Below are 19968 nucleotides of genomic sequence, written 5' to 3' on the forward strand. Positions count from 1 at the left end.
CTGTGATGGACAGTTCTAGAACACCTGCCCCAGAACAATTCTAGAAGAGTTCTATAATTGTTCTGGAATATTTCACAGGGCTATATGCATGTCTACAGCCATATAGGGGTTTATGCATGGAATTTGAGATAGATCACTCCACTCTTTTCTAAGAAATAGCGGTAACAAGGATTAATTGTTCGTCAGATGGACTGATGGAAGGAAGGACAGACAAACAACAGATCGCTGACGAAATGCTATTTGAACTGCCCATTGCATCTGATGACACTGTGGACTAAATAAACTGTTGAAGGTCACTTAAAAAGTATACTGCTGCCGATAATTAATGCATGACTGTAACAGCAGAATATTTGGTATTGTTTTTTTAATCTTTCTTATTATGTTACCTCATGTTTCAGACCTTGAGTTAATTAAGCATGATCAAGGTTCTGTTCGATCACTATAGAAGTGATAGAGTTTCCTCCAGTCAAACTGTTTCAGAGCTTTTTCTCACTCCTTTGGGAATGGGGCCTGTGGCTTTGAATTTGGGAAAATGTGCGACAAATCCAAAATTTGGGAAAAATTATGAAATAAGAAATAAAGCATAACAAATAAGACTTTTTATTTCCAGTGTAGTTTAAATACTTTTCTGAAGCCAATTCACAAATATTCAAAGCCTACTAAGTACATGCAATATTTTTGGATGGTCTTCAATAAACTTTGATTTTGGGAAATTTAAGGCTTGAATTGGGAAAAATTAAGAGGATTTGCCATGGGGAATGGGGCAGAAATTTGGCCCCATATCAGGCTGAAAAAAAGCCGTGTTTAATTTAGTAAAAAGATAGGACTTAATTGTCAAAGGGTACAGCTTTGTTGAAAAAGATTAATCTAATATGCACATAGAGTTTACAGTAGGGAGTTGTCTATTGTACACGTATAGGTTTGTTGAACAGATACCACTCAGACTCTTTTATACCCATACATATATGCACAATTTTAGTTTTGTCCACACGGTTGGAATTACTTCCTTGTGCACATATATAGAGTTTATGGCCAGCAGTTAAGTGTCACTATTACATATGAGTGCCTACACTTGGTGTCCTCCATTTTGTATGCAGCTGCAGTTTAACAGATCTGCTATCAGAAACACATAACATTACTGATATGGTACGTATGAAGTCTATAGCTTTTACAGTCCACCAAACCATATGTAAATTATTGAACTTTTGTTTATCATAAGATTTAATGTCTAAAGAGTTCTAAAGTAGTTTTATTTTCCTGACCTATATTGACACAATCCTATATTATATACTGCAGCTATGCATTAAAATATGGCCTTATATAGGGTTACATTCATATGTAGTTCTTTCATGCAAGTTATCATATACAAACAGGAAGGAATATGTCTAAATTCTAGAATGTATTATAAACCACTTAAAATATATACAGGAACAAGAGGCCCAAAGTGCCTGTCACTATCCTGTAACACTGCAGCTGTCGACACAGGATATGTATTGCATACATTGTATCCCCCCACCTCCTGGTATATAAATCACTTAATTTCAAGTGATCCTCCTTATACACAAAGACATACAAGACCTTTATACCACTATTTATCATTATTCTGTTGGCCACCAAAGGAGGTGTTGCATACAAGGTGAAAATCCGCCCATGATATTTTTTTGATTTTTGAATTTAAATTAGTTAATTGCATTAATACACATATGTCTATAATACTTAAAACCCGATTGGACCATTATTAGGACTACAGCGCCCCCTACATTAACACTGGTAAATTTAATGTCCATTGGGCCTTTTACCTAGCATAAGTCATAGTAAAAATACTTAAATCACGTTTTTCTTGTGATTTAAAATACCACATAAAATTGCCTTTTTAACGACATATCACACTTGGCTGTATCCAATATCATTCGATCACAAATCGAACGTAAATATCAAATTTGACAGAAAATACGACTTTTTGAAGTTTTCAATTTTTCGTTCGAGCACCAGAATAAGTAAGGCACTACTCGAGTACCCTAAAATTTTGATGTTTAAAATTATATTCAGGTTATCATCGATTTACCATAAACAGCTCAAGTTGATGAATCATTGGATATGCCACATTTTTTTCGGTTAATTTCGTCTACCCCCTGTTTTTTTTTCATAATATCAAAGTACTGAGAGTACACTGTCTAATATTACCGACTTTACTGTTGGAGTAGAATGTGATGATGAGGTGCGTATTTCGACCAAACCTTGAAATAATCATCATAAACTCATGTTTAAATAATATTTTTCAGAAATTCTACTTATCCGTTTTGAAACAGTGGGACACATAAAACTGACAGTTATGATTTAACATATACACAATGCCATGTTGCATTCCAGAAACTGTATAAGCATTAAGGTAATAAATACGACAGTATGTGTCCTTTGCCCATTGTTATTTAAAGGGAACCATCAATGTTGCCATCGTCTCATGTAGGGCGTTAGAATTGCACCTGCTATACCCATTGCATGATCGTAAAAGGCGACTAAATTTGGTACCTATTTTGCTGGCGTCAATCAGACATCAGACGAGGCGCTATGTCTCATTTTACCTTTAGTAACCTATAGGTATCGCTAAATAATACCACTAAAATGTTTACCAGGTACTGATTACAAGTTATAAGTTTGTTTCTCATCCAACAACCTTCATGAAAGTGCATGATTTCTAGCAGCTTCATTTTGCTAGATATTTTCGTCTAACTTCTTAGAACAAAAGGAGACCGAAATACCTATATCAATGAGTTTATATTAGAATTGGTCGGTCAATGTTTATATCAGATTCACTATTTAAAAAAAAAATACTATTGTTACTAAATTAATTATGGGGAAAAAACTTTGATGAAATATCTTGGTTCTGTCCTTTGATGGGGCAACACCATAGAATATATGAAAGGACATACACGGGATGCCGTCCTTAAATGACTATAGCTGTAGTAGTACGTCAATAAAAATCAGCGAATCAACCAGTTTACTTTTGCAGTAGACCAATTCCTGCATTCTTGACTCTATAAAAATTTTTTCATTGTTTGTTTGATTAAATCAAAGCCCTATTGATAGCCAGGATCATGTAAGGAAGGCATCTTATGTATGCAGTGTCCTGAGTGTATGAAGTGCGTAGTGTGCGATATGGGAGACTTCGGTATATTCATGTTGTGTCTTCTTCTATAGTGGAACTCTTGCCCTTTTCATAGTGCTGTATCACTGAAACATGCCGCCGAAGACACCAAGCAACACATCCCCCAGTCACATCATACTGACAACAGGCGAACAAGTCGTCCTTCTCCCTTAATGCTGAGCGCTAAGCAGGGTGTGTCTAAGCCAGGTGACAGAACCCAGAGCCTACCTCACAGGGGCGAGCTCTCAACCGAACGCCAAATGTGAGACAGTGTCAAGGAATACGTTAAGAAGTATAAATTAAGTTAGGAAGAAGAGATGCTATGATACGATCCTAAATTTAATCACCTTTTCTTATCATGCGATAAGGGCAGTGTGTACAATTCTAACGCCCTACCTGCAGGACCGCATTTTCATCGTTATTTCATTTTAATGTCATAAGGTCATCTAACCCGAAGGGTCAGGATGACCTGCTGTCACCATGCTTTGTCCATGGTCGTGTGCTGTTCGCATTTTGTTGTTTGTATAAAGTTTTCATTTAAACAACTTCTTCTCAATATCCGAAAGGCCCAAGAAACTGATATTAGGCATGTAGAATGCTGAAATGATGGACCACCAAGTTTGTGGAAATGAATTACCTTGACCTTCATTCAAGGTCAAAGAATTCAAAAAGGCTAAATCTTTTAACGATTTCTTGTGAATAACTAAGATGCCTAGATACCTGATATAAGGCATTAAGTATGCTGGCATGAAAGACTACCAAGTTCATTTAAGGTTACAAGGGTCAAATAGGCTAAAAACTTTAAACGACTTATTGTGAATAACTAAGAGGCATTGGAATCTGATATAGGGACTGTAGAATGATAGCTTAAACGACTACCAAGTTTGTTTAAATGAATGACCTTGACCTACCTTCATGGTCACATGAGTCAAATAGACTAAAATCTTTAAACGACTTCTTGTGGATAACTAAGAGGACTAGACACCTGGTATTGTACATGTAGCATGTTGGGATGAAGGGCAAATGTTCCTAAATCATCTTGCCCGATAGGTCAGGGTGACCTTTAGTGATCGTACTTCGTGCGCCGTCGTTCATAAACTTTTCATTCAAACGACTTCTCAATAATTGGAAGGCATCAAAACATGATGTTAGACCTAACATATTCTTAAATAAAGGGCTACTAAGTTGTTTGTCAAATGAATGACATTGACGTTAATTGAAGGTCACAGGGTTCAAATTGGCAAACATAAACGACTTCTTGACAATAACTTAGACGCCTTGCAGTATGCTGGAATAAAGGGCTTCAGACAAGTCAAATATATGAAAATCTTCAAACAGCTTTTCAATATGTGAAAGACCTAAAGAACTCAGATAGTGGGTCTGTAATATTCCGCATGATTTGTTTACTTTACCTACTTTCATAGTAACAGTTTTTAAATATATCAGACACCAAGAACATCAATTGAAGAGTTCCTAGAGTGAAATATCTTGTTTGGTGCCCCAAAAAGTTAAGCAATTTCAGTCCACTGTATTCTTTTTTCATTACTGTATAGTTTGACCATGTTTTATTGTGTGAATAATAGTCCGAGATGGGCTGTTTGGCTGAAGAATGAAATCCAAATTATCCATGACATGTTTATGACATCAAAACAACAGTATATTCTTTTGAGAAATATCTAAGGTTAACATATAAGTTACACCGATATACCATAATACGTTTCGCTAAACGGAACATTTGCTTATTAATAAGTAAATAAACCCATGAAGACAGAAATACTTCTGACGATTGGTGTAGGAAATATTATAGGACCCTATTTAACATATTGTCTAGTTCAATATATGACCCTAAAATTAACATTTTGTGATATAGGCAAAAGAAGTTTTTATTTAGATGTAGGTCAAATGTCAATATATAAGTCAGTTTGACCGAACTTTGGTACACCAACTTACATAGGATACGTTTTACTCAAGTATGACGTCGCTAAAGCGGCTTTTGATACATGATAGAGCTGAGAGAAGGACAGATTTCGTTTAACATTTTTAACTCTCAGTACTTTGATATTGGGTAAGAAATAAAGGGGGTAGCCGTACAAAAGTGCAAAAAAGTCGGCATACCCAGTGATTCATCGACACAATATTTTTTTGAGTCAATAAATGATATATGAAGATGTTTTTGATTGCTGAAATTTTAGGGTACTCGGGTTTGCCATTGTTATCTAAGGAATTTATTAAAAACTAATAAAATGAAATTCCTCTATTTTCATGAAAAATTAAGAGCAAATCTGGAAATTGCAAGAAAACCCCAACAGATCTAATGACATATTGTATATCGTTAAAAAGATAATACGAAATGCTATGTTATTACACCAAAATAATTTATCTCTTGGTTTTGTATGTCTTAAATATGATGCATTAAAGGCGCCCAAGTAAGAATCGGACGTAAAACTTACAAAAGGTGGCGCTGTAGTCGCATGATTAATCTATTCATGGAATAAGTACTGGTCCGATACGTATTATGTGCCGATTGATGTATTTGCACCAAAAAATTAAAAATCGATCGTGGGCGGCCATGCAACAACTCCTTTGTAACAGTAGTAGGCCATGGGCTAGGAAGGTCCCACATGCACCCCTCCCCACAAAACCTCCAAACCAATATTTTTCTGAATCCTTATGCTCCACTGATCACAAATCAAAATGTTAACATTGCATAAGTTGGGATGAACTTCTGGTTATGACGTCGTCAAGATGGCCGCCATCTCAAATTTGTCTAAAAAGTGAAAAATAGTCATAACATTGACATTTTCCAACCGAATTAGACAAATGAGGTATTGAAATGACAACAATAGAACAACAAATACATATCAGGACCAAATAATTCAATTTGTGTAGGGATTTTTACGCAGGAAATGAAAAAAAATAGATTTTAAGCTCAAAAATGTTAATTTTTAGCAAAAGGCCCATGGGCCTTAACGGTCATCTGACTATTAGTACAATACAACATAGTTGTTTAAAGATTTTAGCCTATTTGACCTCTGTGACCTTGATTGAAGGTCAAGGTAATTCATTTGAACAAACTTGGTAGCCCTTCATCCCAGCATGCTACCAGCATGCCACATGCTCAATATCAGTACCCTGGGCCTTCTGGTTCTTGAGAAGAAGTCATTTAAAGATTTTAGTCTATTTGCCGCCCGTGACCTTAAATGAAAATCAAGGTCATTCATTTGAATAAACTTGATAGCCCTTCATCCAAGCATGCTACATGCCCAATATCAGTACCCTTGGCCTTCTAGTTCTTGAGAAGTCATTTAAAGATTTTAGCCTATTTGACCCCTGTGACCTTGAATGAAGGTCAAGGTCATTTATTTGAACAAACTTGGTAGCCCTTCATCCCAGCATGCTACATGCCCAATATCAGTACCCTGGGCCTTCTGGTTCTTGAGAAGAAGTCATTTAAAGATTTTAGCCTATTTGACCCCTGTGACCTTGAATGAAGGTCAAGGTCATTCATTTGAACAAACTTGGTAGCCCTTCATCCCAGCATGCCACAGGCCTAATATCAGGTCTCTAGGCCTCTTAGTTATTCACAAGAAGTTGTTTAAAGGATTTTAGCCTATTTGACCCCTGTGACCTTGAATGAAGGTCAAGGTCATTTATTTGAACAAACTTGGTAGCCCTTCATCCCAGCAACCTACAGGCCAAATATGAGTACCCTGGGCCTTCCGGTTATTGAGAAGAAGTCGTTTGAATAAAAAGTTTACGCACGGCGCACGGCGGACGGCGCACGGCGCACGGCGGACGGCGCACGGCGGACGGCGCACGGCGCACGGCGCACGGCGCACGACGACGGACGGTGCATGATGACAATAGGTCATCCTGAAAAAAAATAGATTTTAAGCTCAAAAATGTTAATTTTTAGCAAAGTTTTCATATTTGGCTTGATGCAGCAAAAATCGTTCCCAACAACAAACTATTATTCGTATCAGTTATTTGACCTTTTTATTAATCAGTAAAAATGTGTCACATGGAATAAAGGTCAAGGTCATTCAGCTACAGGCCATATACCAGTATCCTACATACTTCAGTTACAGAAAAAATTAAACAAGAGGCCCAAGAGACCTTGACGGTCACCCGAGTGCTGGTTCAAATCTGTAAAAAAGTATTTACAAATTAGAATAAACTTTAAAGTTGAACCTTCGTATAAGAATTTTTATTTTTTGTTTTTCATTTTGATAGTTAGTGTATTACGTTACCAAACCTTATGCTTAAAATTCCAATTTGCTTTGCCAACGTTAAACAACAAAACCAAACTAGAAGTCAGTCAGTGTCAGTGATTTTAAAAATTTCATTTTTCAATCTTTGAAGATTATTTGGTTCCATCAAACCTGTGAATTCAGAAGAAATTTTTTGAAATTTTAGCCATTTTGACCCATTTTGGCCCTGCCCCTCTGGCCCCTGAGGGTCAGCCAGGACCAATATGGATATGGTGTTAAAATGCTATATATTTCAGGCTAATAATTCTAACCCAGTTTGACTCATTTCCTATTAAAAATAAGCAAATAATGTTCATAAATGTGTTTTTCCTATATAAACTTTAGTAAATTTGACTCCCTCCCCAGGGGATAATCTGAGATCCCAGGGCCATGAAATTCACACATTTTGTAAAGGGACTTAAGACCTTTCAATCTATGAAGAGTATTTGGTTCCATTGAATCTGTGAATTCAGAAGAAGATTTTTGAAATTTTAGCCATTTTGACCCATTTTGGCCCTGCCCCTCTGGCCCCTGGGGGTCAGCCAGGACAAATATGGATATGGTGTTAAAAAGCTATTTCAGGCTAATAATTCTAACCCTGTTTGACTCATTCCCTATTAAAACTTAGCAAATAATGTTCAAAAATGTGTTTTCCCTATATAAACTATAGTAAACTTAACCCCCTCCCCAGGGGGAAACCTGAGACCCCAGGGTCATATAATTCATATTTTTTGTAGAGGGCCTTAAGACCTTTTTATCTATGAAGAGTATTTGATTCTACCACATTTGTGAGTGGAGAAGAAGATTTTTGAAATTTTAGCCAATTTTACCCCTTTTGGCCCCTCCCACAGCCCCCTGGGGGGTGGGGGTCATATAATTCACAATTTTGATTTAGATGGTTTGTGCAAAATTTCATTTAAATTGCTTCAGCGACAAACGACACACAACGCACGACGACGGACAAAAGGCGATTAGAAAAGGTCACTTGAGACTTCGTCTCACAGGTGACCTAAAAATGGCGACAGATAAAGCATAAGCATAGCTTGCTAGCTCACTCACTCAGTGTACTTCCAGTGAAATTCAAGATGGCTGCTATAAACATGGAAATCGGGGAAATCTGCCATTAAATTTTTTATTTTGGGCCGTAGGATTATTAAATAGGATATAATTTGATTGCCAGTATAAAAAACATTAGTTCATTATCTTTTTCATTCATATGAAGATGCGAATGAAATAGTGGGTCAGATGACCTTACAGCCAAAAAGTTTAATAGTCAACCTAAGATTGCATGTTCTAATTATACAGAGACTATATAGTACTATGTATATTGAAGCATTTTATTTCTTTATTGCAGTTATAAGTTGCAGTTATAAAGAGATCAGAACGTCATGGCTGCCCAGATCCCAGTAAATGAGATGACGTCGTGTGGTGTACATCCTGATGAGGTTGCTGCCTTGTTCTGCGTTTCCTGTGACAAAGGCATTTGTATGACATGTATAACTGATAACAGTCATGGACAACATCATCTATGTAAACCACATGAAATTGCTGAAGTTCGACTCAAACAATTCCAACAGATAATGGAAAAGGAAGATTACAACGGCCTGCAGCAAAAGATTAAACAGCTTCTGGGATTGTTAGAAAGGCAAAAACAATCTGTTACTGAAAACCAAGACAAAACATCAGCCAAAATAGCAAAACGATATCAAGAATTGGCACAACTTATTAAAAAGGAAAAGCAAAATTTAGTCATGCATTCAAAACGGTTACATGACCAGGAAATCAAGCATCTTAGTGACCTTGAGTCAGCAGCATCAAGATGTACATCCTACTTGGAGAAGTATAAAAGGGATCCAGAAGCATTCTGTCACACACACAAACAAGACATGGAGCTAATTCTAAAAGATTTAAAACAAGTACAGGACCCTACAGCACCAGCAGACATCAAAGACATTGTTTCTTTTGAGGTGATTGAAGAAGTCACAGAAGAAGTTGTCAACAAAATGTTTGGCGTCATTAAAGAAAGATCAAATCTGGAGCCAATAACTCATGTCAGGGTACCAGTCAAAACACTGGAACCTGTGTATGAACACATGGAGCTTGTCAATGTCTTTACTCCTGAAGTCCAACTACCAAGTTCAGGAATCATAAGACTAAATATATCAAAGATTGCTCCTGTTGATATGCAAACAGCCTTTGTGCTGTTAGGGAATTTTAATCGACTGTATAAAGTTCAGTTAAGTGCTCAATCAACAGCAGAAGAGCTATTGAGCAATATTTATGATATCAGTCAGGTTAGAAAGGGCTTCATTTACCTCTGCAGTGGAAGACAATTACAAATATATGGCATTAAAGAAGGGAAAACATATACATTGGATGATGTTTCACCAAACACTGTACAGAGTATAGCTCTTACAAAGGAAGGTAACCTTATGGTCTGTATCAAGAGTCAAAATCAACATTCCTACGAAAGCATTCTGAACACACTTGATCCAGCAGGAATCCTTATGGGAAAGTCGATCACAACAACGAGAGATCCTGGCTACATGTACAGGATTGAGGAACACTGTGGGAATGCCTGCTACTTAGGGAAAAGTTACGACTCAGGTGCAATACAACAGGATAATGGTGGCAGTAGTTTAGATAGGTATAACGGTAAGATTGGATGTAACCCTGCAAAAACATTTGATCCGAGAGGTATGTGTGTCGATGAAAAGGATCAGATTATCATTGCAGATTGTAAGAAAAATGCATTACACTTACTGAACAAGGACTGGTCATATAATAAATTCCTACTGCGGGAATGGGATGGACTGAACAAACCTACAGCTGTCACTCTCTTCAATAAATTCCTGTGGATTGCACAGGAGGATGGCAGCATACAGCTTCGAAAATATGCACCATAAAATTTCCGAACATTTTTCTCAATTTTTTTTATTTTTACTGAACACAAAGGTGACTGGATTATCTACTGTATACAAATGTGACTGGATTATCTACTGTACATAAAGGTGACTGGATTATCTACTGTATACAAAGGTGACTGGATTATCTACTGTACATAAAGGTGACTGGATTATCTACTGTATACAAAGGTGACTGGATTATCTACTGTACATAAAGGTGACTGGATTATCTACTGTATACAAAGGTGACTGGATTATCTACTGTACACAAAGGTGACTGGATTATCTACTGTATACAAAGGTGACTGGATTATCTACTGTATACAAAGGTGACTGGATTATCTACTGTACATAAAGGTGACTGGATTATCTACTGTATACAAAGGTGACTGGTTTATCTACAGTACATAAAGGTGACTGGATTATCTACTGTATACAAAGGTGACTGGATTATATACTGTATACAAAGATGACTGGATTATCTACAGTACATAAAGGTGACTGGATTTATACTGTATACAAAGATGACTGGATTATCTACTGTACACAAAGGTGACTGGATTATCTACTGTACATAAAGGTGACTGGATTATCTACTGTACATAAAGGTGACTGGTTATCTACAGTATAAAGGTGACTGGATTATTACTGTATACAAAGGTGACTGGATTATCTACTGTACACAAAGGTGACTGGATTATCTACTGTACACAAAGGTGACTGGATTATCTACTGTACATAAAGGTGACTGGATTATCTACTGTATACAAAGGTGACTGGATTATCTACTGTATACAAAGGTGACTGGATTATCTACTGTATACAAATAAAGGTGACTGGATTATCTACTGTATACAAAGTGACTGGATTATCTACTGTATACAAAGGTGACTGGATTATCTACTGTATACAAAGGTGACTGGATTATCTACTGTATACAAAGGTGACTGGATTATCTACTGTATACAAAGGTGACTGGATTATCTACTGTACATAAAGGTGACTGGATTATCTACTGTATACAAAGGTGACTGGATTATCTACTGTATACAAAGGTGACTGGATTATCTACTGTATACAAAGGTGACTGGATTATCTACTGTATACAAAGGTGACTGGATTATCTACTGTATACAAAGGTGACTGGATTATCTACTGTATACAAAGGTGACTGGATTATCTACTGTATACAAAGGTGACTGGATTATCTACTGTATACAAAGGTGACTGGATTATCTACTGTATACAAAGGTGACTGGATTATCTACTGTATACAAAGGTGACTGGATTATCTACTGTATACAAAGGTGACTGGATTATCTACTGTATACAAAGGTGACTGGATTATCTACTGTACACAAAGGTGACTGGATTATCTACTGTATACAAAGGTGACTGGATTATCTACTGTATACAAAGGTGACTGGATTATCTACTGTACACAAAGGTGACTGGATTATCTACTGTATACAAAGGTGACTGGATTAGGTGACTGGATTATCTACTGTACATAAAGGTGACTGGATTATCTACTGTATACAAAGGTGACTGGATTATCTACTGTATACAAAGGTGACTGGATTATCTACTGTACATAAAGGTGACTGGATTATCTACTGTATACAAAGGTGACTGGATTATCTACTGTATACAAAGGTGACTGGATTATCTACTGTACATAAAGGTGACTGGATTATCTACTGTATACAAAGGTGACTGGATTATCTACTGTATAAAGGTGACTGGATTATCTACTGTATACAAAGGTGACTGGATTATCTACTGTATACAAGGTGACTGGATTATCTACTGTATACAAAGGTGACTGGATTATCTACTGTACATAAAGGTGACTGGATTATCTACTGTATACAAAGGTGACTGGATTATCTACTGTACATAAAGGTGACTGGATTATCTACTGTATACAAAGGTGACTGGATTATCTACTGTATACAAAGGTGACTGGATTATCTACTGTATACAAAGGTGACTGGATTATTCTACTGTATACAAAGGTGACTGGATTATCTACTGTATACAAAGGTGACTGGATTATCTACTGTATACAAAGGTGACTGGATTATCTACTGTATACAAAGGTGACTGGATTATCTACTGTACATAAAGGTGACTGGATTATCTACTGTATACTAAAGGTGACTGGATTATCTACTGTACATAAAGGTGACTGGATTATCTACTGTACATAAAGGTGACTGGATTATCTACTGTATACAAAGGTGACTGGATTATCTACTGTATACAAAGGTGACTGGATTATCTACTGTATACAAAGGTGACTGGATTAGATTATCTACTGTACATAAAGGTGACTGGATTATCTACTGTATACAAAGGTGACTGGATTATCTACTGTATACAAAGGTGACTGGATTATCTACTGTATACAAAGGTGACTGGATTATCTACTGTATACAAAGGTGACTGGATTATCTACTGTACATAAAGGTGACTGGATTATCTACTGTACATAAAGGTGACTGGATTATCTACTGTACATAAAGGTGACTGGATTATCTACTGTATACAAAGGTGACTGGATTATCTACTGTACACAAAGATGACTGGATTATCTACTGTATACAAAGGTGACTGGATTATCTACTGTATACAAAGGTGACTGGATTATCTACTGTACATAAAGGTGACTGGATTATCTACTGTATACAAAGGTGACTGGATTATCTACTGTATACAAAGGTGACTGGATTATCTACTGTATACAAAGGTGACTGGATTATCTACTGTATACAAAGGTGACTGGATTACCTACTGCACAAAGGTGACTGGATTATCTACTGTATACAAAGGTGACTGGATTATTACGTCTACTGTACTATAAAGGTGACTGGATTATCTACTGTATACAAAGGTGACTGGATTATCTACTGTACATAAAGGTGACTGGATTATCTACTGTATACAAAGGTGACTGGACCATCTACTGTATACAAAGGTGACTGGATTATCTACTGTATACAAAGGTGACTGGATTATCTACTGTATACAAAGATGACTGGATTATCTACTGTATACAAAGGTGACTGGATTATCTACTGTATACAAAGGTGACTGGATTATCTACTGTACATAAAGGTGACTGGATTATCTACTGTACATAAAGGTGACTGGATTATCTACTGTATACAAAGGTGACTGGATTATCTACTGTACATAAAGGTGACTGGATTATCTACTGTATACAAAGGTGACTGTTATATCTACTGTATACAAAGGTGACTGGATTATCTACTGTACATAAAGGTGACTGGATTATCTACTGTATATAAAGGTGACTGGATTATCTACTGTACACAAAGGTGACTGGATTATCTACTGTACACAAAGGTGACTGGATTATCTACTGTACATAAAGGTGACTGGATTATCTACTGTACATAAAGGTGACTGGATTATCTACTGTATACAAAGATGACTGGATAATTTACTGTATACAAAGGTGACTGGATTATCTACTGTATATAAAGGTGACTGGATTATCTACTGTATACAAAGGTGACTGGATTATCTACTGTATACAAAGGTGACTGGATTATCTACTGTACATAAAGGTGGCTGGATTATCTACTGTACATAAAGGTGGCTCGATTATCTACTGTACATTATCTACTGTACATAAATATGACTAAATTATCTTATGGATTTAAAGGAACAGAATGGTTTAATGTATATTTTTTCTGTACAGTGAATCATCAAACTTTTTTCATGCAAATGATAAAAGTTACATTTTCCTCGTCTCTATAATTATCTAGATCTACCAATCATCATTTTGTAAATTCTGTGATTTTTTTTTATAAAAGTGACCATTGTCATTTAGGCAATATTTGAAAAAAAGATAGGACATCAGGAATCTCATTCAGTCTGACCATCAAGGGGCCTATCAATAATGAATTAAAATCTCCTTGGTAGGTTTGACTAAGTGATTGGTTGCTGTAGATGGTCTATTAAAGGCCCTAACAACTAGGATAATTGATTGATAATGTTGTCATCTATCGTCCCTATCGGGTCTAACCCATTAGCACTGCAAAGCCTGTTATTTTTGCAGGAATGATATTTCACGATTTTGCAGCACATTGCTATGATCGCTAAAATTTTATCAGCGAAACAAAGAGAAATATTTGAATTATATCTATCTACCCTTAAATCCATATCGAAAACATTAAAAACACTAAAAATCATGATTTTCTCGTTTTAGATCTAATCGCGAAAATTGTGATTTGTGAAAATCACAGCTATATACAGTATATCTAATCACTGTAAACCAACTTATCTTTACAGTGACTTAATTTCACATTTTTACACCAAAGAGTGATTTTTATTGAAATTTGATTTCACAATTTTGTTGTCTGGAGTCCTACTTTACCTGTATTATTTAACAGTGTTGCGTCGATTCATGTTTATGATTGCTTATTGCCTGTGAAATCCCCAAACTATAGTCGCACCCAAAAATAATTCGGTTTACGATAAAATTAAAACAAAGCATTTAAACACACCAAGTTTTTGTACACTGGTGGTCTTACTATCATATGTATAAACCACATTTTTTACTGATCTTTTTTAATGATCTTAATATTTTTTCTTATAAATTTTTTTTCATTGATTTAATTAATGGCCAATAGCTATCGGAAAAGTTTTTAAATTGTCTAATCAATTTCAAAATATATATTAATGATATTAATACATATTTGACACAATTAGTGTCTCCATCCCTATATAAGCACCCCTCACTCCTTTTTTAGCCTCAATTTTACTTACTTCAAATTAAATTCAAACACAAAATATGAAAACTCTGGGTTACTTTACTGAATTTTTTCCTTTTATTTTGCAAAATGATTCAATTTGCTTACTTTGTTTAATAATTTTTTGAAAGGCAAGTCCACATTTGGTTCTATTCAGCACCCCTTATTTGTTTCAATCTTTTAATCGCACTAGGCATTAAAAAGATCAATTATGATATAGGTATCATGCTGGATGTGTCCAGGTAAATTGGTTAAGATAATTACAGGAGCAAAAAAATAGTACTCAGAGTATTCTGTTTTTACAAAGTTATCTGCCCTTGCAGGTAGGTAATGATTGTGACAGCATCTGTTTGCAATTAACATCACTTATAGCGAGTCATATTTTCTGAGAAAATTATTTCAATTACGAATATAATGATGTTACATTCGATATCTACCCACAAGGGAGCCAATTCTGCAATATGCAAAGACAGAATATATACGTACTAGTAGTACTACTTTTATTACCATAACAATATTTAAATTCTTATGAATATTTCAGTGAAAAGGACTTCTGTCCATGTATTACTGTTGATTAGTATTTAAGCAAGTAAATATTAATTGACTGATTGCCTGGCAGTATGCACATGTAACCACTGCTCATGCTCGCACACGCTTGTGTTTGTCGAAGCAAACATTGTAACATATATACATTTGATTGACAGGTGGCGATCTGTCAATTAAAAAGTGAAGTTATGTCATTTTTACAAAAATTAATTCTTCTGTTAATCTGACATTAGCAAATGGCATAACAATTAATACTTTTACTAGGAGAGGAAAATGTCTATTATATTAGATGACTAAGAATAAAAAGATTTCATTAAATGTTACAATAACATCTACATGAACATTATTATTGTGTACATGTACCTTAACGTCTTCAAATACATTTGTCTACAACAAAAACAAAGACAATGGTAACAACATGTGCTCTTATAACCATAATAAATAAAATGGTTTGTTAAACACAATATGAATATGTCATGTTTTCTTCAAACATTGATCTCAAAGTCAGAGGGTAAAGATTTACGTATAATTTATCTTCAAGTTTGAAACTTCTCTAATAATTTGCATTGTATCACTGTGTTAAAAACAAGAGGCACAAAGGACCTAAATGGTCATCTGGCACCATTTGCACAGCACATATGTTTGTGTTTACAGCAAAACTTTAATAAAGGTGTGAAATGGTAGCTATTAGATCTATTCAGTGCTTGATGTCTACGGATAGTAGTTTTTAGCCAGAACCCAGCTAAACAAAATTAGACATGGCCATTATACTACTGTCCAAATCAGAAATAATCTGTGTGACGCAAGAATGATTCTTCTCTCAGAGTATACATAACATCGTAGTCAATTTCATGAGCCGTTGTTTTGACTCGTTGTTTCACCCGTTTTTTGTTGTAGTAGAGGGTCACCGATTTGACCTCATTCAAAGGTTGGCTCTAATACTGGCACCATTTGCAACCCGCACAAAGAGTAAAACAATTCATGGTGAACTATAATGTTAGTGTCAGGACAAGGCAACTAATGTACATTGTTGTTCGTCCTTTACTTGTATGTATATTTCAATAGCCAAATAAATCTTTGTTAATCTAATTAGCAATGAAATCACAGCATTCAAACACTACCATATTATATCCTAATGAATCAAACTGCAAATGATTTAACAAGATACGCCATTCTCAATTTCTTTATGCCATTACATGTTACACATACTACAGTGTTTTCAGCTTAATTACCAAACTCTAGTAAAGCTAGTATAGCGCTTTAAAGTTGTGGGGCACATGTTATGCAGTTTTGTTAAGGGAACATGTTCCTAAGGTTTTAATTTTAGTTAGCACACCGATTCTTCTATACATTATAACAGTTAGTGAAATTCAAAAGATATCACTGTTACTTTGAATTCAGACTTCAGGAAAACTATTGCTACATCTTAATAAGGGCAAAACTTTGTGTTTTTCATACAATACAATATAGGTGACTAATCTGATTTAAAACTTCTATATTGATATCAATAGAAGTCAGTTAATTAAGGTAAGCTTAAAGGCATAGTTACATAACATTAAAGATAAAAGCTTAGCTGAAATCCAAAGCAACACCAAAAATTGGTTATATGTATATATTTCAATCATGCTACATTATGTTACACATGTTTTTGGCTTGAGAGTTTATAAGGCCAAGACAACCAATGTACCTTTGTTGTTCGTCCTTCACACAAGTACGGAGGAAGTTGAAGTCCATAGTTGCCTGAACAGCAGCAGGAATAACATAGCTGGACCTACTGATATTAAAATATTCATTTTTGATTGATTGTAATTAATTCAATTCTAATTTAAAGAATATATTAAAAAAATTCTATTTGAGGAAAAGAAAGATCTTTATTATCTGTTTTAGCATATTATAGAGTTACCTCCCTGTCAAGGTCAGAAATCAATACCGATCCACAAAGGTAGATAACTCTGTATTATGCAATACAGAATATGTTCTATGAATAATGATCATAACTACAAGGAAGTTGAAAATATTTTACCGGTAAATGTAAATTCTGTTACACAGCTGCCCATACAGGCTTATGTTCAACCGATTCTCATACAGATATCTTTTTTTTTTTTTTTTTTTTTTTCACATGATTCACACTGTAACTCAGGTTTTGATCACTGATTTTTGATACTTTATGTAAATAGAACATATTTATATTTGTTATGTATATGACTCTGAATTTACAGTCAATGTCCAGGTATTCTCAAAACAAGTAAAAATTATTTTACATTCAGCTTTCTAAAGTCTGACTGCATACATATCTCCATATACACAGTCAAAAAGATCATTCCTTATATGAAAGTCAAACTGTCTTCTTGAAGTCTTTTATGTACCAAAGGTAAATTTGCTTATCCAACAACCAAATCTATCTGATAATCATAGGCCCAATGCAGCAGACTTTTTTGGATTTATCAATTTAACATCCTATTAACAGCCAGGGTCATGTGAGGACGAGCCAGGTTTGTTGGTGGAGGAAAGCCGGTATACCGGGAGTAAAACCACCGACCCGGTCCAGTACCTGGCAACTGCCCCACATGGGATTCAAACTTGTGACCCAGAGGTGGTAATGTGTCGAGACAGGTAAATGTGTCGAGACATCTTAAACACTCGGCCACCGCGGCCCCATGCAGCAGACAATTTGTAACACTTCCACAGTCCTTGTAAAAGTGATCTAAACTTGTCACAATGAATGGACCATTTGTTAAATGAGCAAGCCTGGTGAATTGTTATACAAATTAATCCTAATAATGAAATTATCTATAATCATTATGATTCACACACCAGTCTGCTGCTGATATCCATGTGTATGCCAACTGTAGAAGGTAAGCCACCTTTCACTAATACTGGAGCAGCATGTGTATAATTAAATGGTCAAATCATTAAACACTACACCATCAAATACAATGACCATGAAATCTAATGAAGAAATTATCTATAATAATGACCATGACATGATCAAACAGATCCTGCCTTACAACAGATGACCCTGGAGAGCAGTCTGAAGTGAATACAAGGTTAGCTATACCCAATGTACTAATGGAGCAGCATGGTTTCACATGGTCAACTCTTTTGATAACACCTTCATCATTTTAAGTACTGCCTTGACTATGAAACTATATCTACATGTAGGGTAAAGCCAATACTGTTAGGGTTATCCAATTGCCAGGTATCAGCATGCCACCAGTATTCAGCTATTGAATGAGGTTCACAACAGAAATAATAGCACTTTAACACTTCAATAATTACAGATGATGCACTGACCATGAAGATTAAATAGTTTTCATATCTAAATTAAGGACTTTTTGACAGGTTTAAGGTTTTGTTATTCTTAGAGGTCAATGTCATCCATTTGAATAAACAAATGCTGTAACCCAAGTTGAATTTGGCATACTTTAATTCAATAGGTAATTATAATTGATAGGTCATTTAAAGGTTTTAGTACACTATATTTGACTCTTGTGACCTTGAATGATTAAGTTTGATCATACATTAAAACCAGCATAATGAAGGTCTAATATTAGATCTGTTTGCTTGGCATGGTCTTAATCTAAGACAGTGCCACCTGTCAGCCATTCATCAAGTCTGGAATATGTACAACTAAATGAAAGATCTAAGATGGAGGTATCTTTTAAAAGTAAATTCTGGGAAATAGCTTAAAACATATCTAGAAAGTAGCATTACATACACGTGCAAAACTACACAAAGAAAGGGACATAACTCTTGTATAAAGGGGCATAATCACTCTCAAAAATCTATTTCCATTACAAAAGTCAGATGTGTTCACATTACATGCACAAATATTAATGTCAGTTTATAGGTCTATTGTCGTTTTCTTTTTTTGTTCATATGTATAACTCATATTTTCACGTACACATGAATCTTTGTGTGTGGATATTTTATCAAACTATATGTGATCTATGATAATTTTTGCAATGAGTATCCTATAGTCAGAGCTTCTTCTGAATACAAGTTAAGATTTCCACTTAAAATGGTCATTTATGGATAAGAAACAAAAATGTTCACACCATATTCCACTTTTACAACACCTACTAAACAAATGAATCAAAACTTTTAGGTGTAAAATGAACAGATCAATAAAAATGTCACAATGTATGTACAAAAGTTTGGCTTTTAAAATTGATTTAGGTCCACATTGGTCTCACAACTGAAAATCTCTACAGTAATTATCTCTTAGTCCAACTCTATATAATCCTTCTGTAAAGAATCAATCCTAACAGACACAAGAATGTCTGGTCAACAAATCAATTAAATGCATACCTAAAGCAAACATATACTGATATAGT

At 35.2% G+C, this 19968-nt stretch overlaps 1 protein-coding gene across 2 annotated transcripts; it reads left to right on the forward strand.

The window, feature by feature from the left end:
• The first annotated feature begins 1030 nt into the window (after positions 1-1030).
• LOC138309295 (uncharacterized) lies at positions 1031-10911 on the forward strand. Of its 2 annotated transcripts, none has more exons than XM_069250472.1 (2): positions 1031-1146; positions 8750-10911. In XM_069250472.1, exon 2 carries the CDS (start codon positions 8784-8786, stop codon positions 10299-10301), a length of 1518 nt encoding a protein of 505 aa, XP_069106573.1. In that variant the 5' UTR covers positions 1031-1146; positions 8750-8783; the 3' UTR covers positions 10302-10911. The 2 variants fall into 2 exon arrangements, with proteins under 2 accessions (XP_069106573.1, XP_069106574.1); XM_069250473.1 differs by having other exon boundaries at positions 1078-1146; positions 8763-10911.
• The last annotated feature ends 9057 nt before the right edge of the window (positions 10912-19968 follow it).

This window comes from Argopecten irradians, chromosome 15 (assembly GCF_041381155.1).
Source record: "Argopecten irradians isolate NY chromosome 15, Ai_NY, whole genome shotgun sequence".
Classification (NCBI taxonomy): Eukaryota; Metazoa; Mollusca; class Bivalvia; order Pectinida; family Pectinidae; genus Argopecten; species Argopecten irradians.